General features: G+C 35.9%; 1 protein-coding gene across 1 annotated transcript; it reads right to left on the bottom strand.

Moving 5' to 3' along the window:
* Nucleotides 1–4,850: 4,850 nt before the first annotated feature.
* LOC125339533 (60S ribosomal protein L39-like) lies at nucleotides 4,851–5,120 on the bottom strand. Its single transcript, XM_048330729.1, has one exon. It carries the CDS (start codon nucleotides 5,103–5,105, stop codon nucleotides 4,950–4,952), a length of 156 nt encoding a protein of 51 aa, XP_048186686.1. The 5' UTR covers nucleotides 5,106–5,120; the 3' UTR covers nucleotides 4,851–4,949.
* Between the last annotated feature and the right edge of the window lie 384 nt (nucleotides 5,121–5,504).

The raw sequence follows: 5,504 nt of genomic DNA, 5'->3' as shown, positions 1-5,504 counted from the left end.
TAGGACAACCATATTGTCAACATCATAGTAAATGGGGAAAACTTGAAGCCATTTTCTCTAGTCAGGAACCAGGCAAGGTGGTGCCCTGGTTCAAGTGGTAGAGCACTAGCCCCGAGCTGAAGAGCTCAGGGATAGTGTCCAGGCCCAGAGTTCAAGGCCCACCATGGACAAAGTACAGAGAACAGCTCAGGTAACTAAAAAGTTGAAAACAGGGGAAAGTGGAAAGGGGATAAAAGGAAGAGCAATAAAGGAGAGTTAATCAAGGAGATTAATGTACAATAGATACACCTGTAGAAATAAGATAATGAAACCTCTTTATAAAATATACAATAATAACAAAAAATTGCATCATGGTACTATTAAAATTCTTTATTCCTCTTTCTTATCCAATGAAAGCAAACCAATAAAAAGCCTGGCTCTTTATTTTATGCCCAGAATGAAATGAGGTAGAGGGGGGGCACATGTGTATGTGTGAATGTTTGTTTTCCCTGGCACATTTTTTGCCTCAGTACTTCCTAAGACACAAGGTTAAATTTGTGTTGCCCTTTTCCAGCTGTAAAAACCTTAATGATTGTGCAGAACTACTGTATAAAGAAGTATAGCTTCTCAAAGCACACGCGTGCATGCAATCACACACACACACACACACACACATACACAAATGGGTGTTTAAAGAAACAAATGGCCTAATTGAAGGTAAAAGGTGTTTTTTAAAACAAATATTAGCAAAGGAAATAGGTATTATTGAACACTACTATGTGCCAGTAAGTTTAAATGGGTCACAATTAACAAACGTAGAGTCAGATTCTTGTGTTACTACAAAGATCATTTAGAAAAAGAAAATATAAAAAGGCAATTACAATTTGGTGAGAATCAGATTTTTGTTTTAACATGTTAATATTAAATAAATTATGAAATGGTTCTAGTCCTTTTTTTCTAGACAAACTAACCCAATGACTTTTATATCCTTTAAAAACTAAGGGAAAAAATTGTTTTCTGGGAGAAAAGAAGTATTTGTGGCTTGTGGATATGTTACCTAAGAAGTTCAGGATCCCTATGTAATGAGAGAAAATTGACTGTTTGCTTAGTGGTTGCTGATTCTTCTAAAAGCAGCATAAATTAAAAACTATGATCATAGTATAGTTTCCATCCCCAACCTCAGATTATTACTCAAGCTCATTTCCCAAGCACCAATTTATAATCTCTTTACTAAACTAATAGTATTTTATTTGCATGCACAGGGCCAGGTTTATAAACATGTAGATACACACATACAGATAGAGAAATAAAATGAAGTTATTAGGAAAAAATAATAACACAAGCCCAGTGTTTAACTTCAGCTATCAAAAAGCATTAGAAAAATATTGACTTATGGTCAACAAATTCTGTTAGAAAACTTACGGTTATACTCAACTCCACACTGTAAGAGCACAATAATAACTTTTCTCCAAAAAATGGAAACGAGGGGCTTTTGTTATTTCTTTTTTATTTTGGTGTGATTTTGTTGTTGTTGTTGTTTCCTACTTTCTCACTATTTTTTTTAAATTTCTGTGCCTTTTGTCTTGTATATAAGTTTATCTGTTTGAGGGAGAATAAGGGGGAGGACAGAAACGATGGGGCAAAGGGTAAAGAAATGAAGCAGTGATACTCACTGGACATTTTGTTGGGAATGAACTATCAACTTGCAGAAGAGAAGGTTCAGGAGGGAAAAACTGGGAGAAAATGAGGAAAAAGGTAACACTGTTCAAAAAGAAACGTTCTCGTTGCCTGACATAGGTAACTATAATCCCTCTGTATGTCACCTTTATAATAATAATTAATTAGTTAATTAGAAAGTTCATTTTCCTCCAAGTATATAGGAGTTCCCATGGCCCATTTTCCTGAATTTAGAGCAGAATTGAGGACTTGTTATCATAGAAAGGCAACCACTCCCAACCTCAAGGTCACGTGGAATGCAAGACTGAATTCAAAAGGGGTGAGATTAGCTCAAAACTCTTCTCTTGGGATGCTAAGATGATTCCTACAAACCATAATAGGACAAGAACAAAGGTAGGAACTTGAGTTCTGTCAAGGGGAAACAGCTCAGGAGAAGAGCTGAGAAAATAATTTTTTTAAAGAAAGAGCCTCAGAGAGAGCCTGTCATGGGATTCAGCCTCAGACACCCAGAGCCCCAAGGCTTTCTCCTAGTTTCAGACTTTCTCTTATTGGTGAAATTCCCAGTCCATTTCCCTAATTCTCCAGTCACATCTCATTATAAATTGGAGGATCTGTTCTCACGCTCAGAAGGCCGCTCATTAGACAGCAAGAGCAGCCAGCCAGAAGCCAATGGGGGTCCTTGGGGTGGCAGGAATGGATCAAAGGAGAGCAAAGCAGGCAAAACCCTAGACAACAACAATGGAAACTAAAGAACCAGATGATATGGATTTCCCCAGTCTTCCCAGTGAGAACATGAAACAACAAACTGCAAGACTGAATACCTACTCCCAAATGGAAGTGTCACTCCAACCAGCACAATCTGCACATCATAAATTAATGTGATTTCAATCTCATACAGCACTGGAATCACACATAACTTATACTATTCTCTAGGGATAAACTAACATACGCAACCTTTGGAAGTAGATATTTCATTTTTATTTCATAAACAAGGAACTGAGATTTTGAAAAGCTAAGTTATTGGCCCAAATAAGATCATGGTTTTTGAACTCTGAAGTTTATTTAAATTGATTTAGATGATTTGAAGACATCTATTTTGTCTTTGAAGCATACTATTTCTCTAAACATGAAGCTGTTTGTATTAAGAAGAAAGCAGTTAGGATATGGTTGTAGCTCAGAGGTAAAACATTTGACTAGCAGGCATGAGGCCCTGGGTGTGATCCAAAAACAAAAACAACAACAACAACAACAACAACAAAACCCAAGAAAACAAAATCACTGCTTTTAGAGTTCATGAAACACAACAAGACATTATTAGTTTTCCTTTAGCTTTATTGTAGAGAACACATCTGCATATGGCATATGGTAACAGAGGCCAAGTTTTTCCAAATATTTTTATTAAAAACACTAACACTTCACTGCTGATGTCCATTAAGTGATGGGAATGGAATGAAAACTCTTGGATCTCTTGGTGTCTTCATGTTGTGCTTGTCCCCTTTGACACCTAATCTCTAGGTCAGAGTCTACTCAACTCTGGTTGTAGATATGCTGATTATTGGAAGTGTTTTATCCAAACTATAATTCAAGTTCCACTTGTCCTAGACTTGCTTATTCTATATTCTTGCTTCAAGGTACCTGCCAGCCACCATGACCAGAAACATCATATCATAAAAGGAGTGAAAAGAAGTGACACCTGAGTTCTTGCAAGATGTCTTCTGACTCCCAGAAAAGACATTAATTTTTCATTCATTTTATTAGCCTAGCTCTCTCTCTCTCTTTCTCTCTCTCTCTCTCTCTCTCTCATTGTTTCCATTCTATATCTTCACTCCCCAAAGCTGAAAAGCTGGTTTGTGAAAAAGGTTTATCTTCTCTATTCTTTGGCACCAGTTAAAGCCTTTCTTTATCCCCAACACTCAACCGTCAGACACTGATTTTTCCATGAGATGAACTTCTGCACCCAGGTCTGCTAAACATTGTAAAACCAGTTCTTAAAGTTTTGCCTTAGTTTGTTTTTCCCTCAAAGTACAAGCGATAAACTAAAAAGTGGTGTGTGTATGTGTGTATATATATATACATATTATGTATGTATGTGTTTGTATATTTAATATTATACTTATATACATATGTCTTTCATTTCTACATCAGTTTAAGATATCTCATCCAATGTGTTTAAATATATGTGTTCTTATTCTATTCTATTAATATGCTACTTCTACTTTACATATGGCAAGAGAGGGAGAGACATAACCAACTTTAATAATTAATAAGCAATAAACTTTTGAAGCTTTTTAGTAACTACTCAAAAGTTACTTGACAAACTGGAGAGACAGGATCCAGACTAAGTATTAGCCCTTTAAGTACATTTTACTAACTATGCTGTCTCTAATATCAGCCCCTGGATTTTTCCCATCTTCTCTGACTCAAGTATACATAAATAGTGGACTCCTCTAAAGGTTGAATGCCATTGGAAGGAATAGATACATAAAAGGGTGGCACAACCAATCACTTGTAACTAAAAGGTAAGTAATCAGGGCCCTACAAGTTCTTTAGCTAGTAAGGAATTTCATGTTCTTCCTAGAACCTAGCTCATTATCTTTGTTGGCTTCTGAATTGCTAGTTCATTTCAATCAGACATTTGGTTCCGTTTTTTCTTTGATTACATACTCACGATAGCCTAAGGATGTTCTTATACCATCAGAAAACCTCTTTATATTTTATGCTGTAATGAAGGGCATTTGGGATTTTTTTATCATTATGATACCTGTTGCTACTGTGTTTTCTTTCTTCTCTGTATTGCACACTCTGGATCAGTATAAATTTTCAAATAATTTTATTCTTTTGTGTTTTTTAGCTAACTGATTTACCCTTTAAATTTTTGTTGTATTAGTCTTCATGGATTTTTCATTTTTAAAAAATTAATTAATTTTGGGCCTTTTATTGTTCTATATGGATTTTTTTATTGCTTCCTCTATTTCATTACAGAATGGTATTGGGATATTGATGGGTATTGAATTGAATTTGTAGTTAGCCTTTGACAGTATTGCCATTTTCACCATATTAATCCTCCCAATCCAGGAGCATGGAAGGTTTTTCTACTTCCTTAGTTCTCCTTTAATTTCCTTTTTCAGGTTTGTTTGTTTTTAAGGTTTCACATATTTATTACTGTGCCTATTCTTAAATTAACCAAAGAAAAATCAGTTTAAAATGCCCAACTGTCAGTCCAGGCAGTATTGATGTTCTGGCTTGACTGGTTCATGGAAGAGCATAAATATGTGGGCATCTGGTGCAATTCCTTACAGACCCAGCTTGGTTCTCCTCCAGCGTCTTCTCTTGGAGTTGTACCTGATTTTGTTACCAGTTTTCATCCAAATACACTGGGGAATGGGGCTATTTTGCTTTTGTTTCTTGGCCAGAAACTGCTTGATTCTGAAAGTCTTGTGAGAAAACATGATTAGAAACACAGACAGGCGCAGTTACCACAATGGCAAACAAAAGCTGAAGAGCCGTTTTCAGGTTTTTAAAGTTCTCAGAATAGAGGTCTTGAGACTCTTTGGTTAAGGTTATTCCTAGGTATTCTTCTTTTGAGGCTATTGCAAAAGGAGCTGCTTTTCTGATTTCAGCCTCACTCTTTGCATTGTTGGCATACAGAAAATCCACTGATTTTTTTTATTAATTTTATATCCTGCTAATTTGCCAAAGTTTTGGATCAGCTCAAGTAATTTGGAAGTAGAGTCTATGGGGTTCTTTAAATACAGGATCATGTCATCTGCAAAGAGAGAGTTTTACTTCATCTTTCCCTAATTGGACCGCCTTTATATTTGCATCTTGCCTTATTGCCCTGGCTAGGA

Source organism: Perognathus longimembris, chromosome 21 (genome assembly GCF_023159225.1).
Source record: "Perognathus longimembris pacificus isolate PPM17 chromosome 21, ASM2315922v1, whole genome shotgun sequence".
In the NCBI taxonomy this organism is placed as follows: domain Eukaryota; kingdom Metazoa; phylum Chordata; class Mammalia; order Rodentia; family Heteromyidae; genus Perognathus; species Perognathus longimembris.
This window is presented reverse-complemented; position numbering and strand designations above follow the sequence as displayed.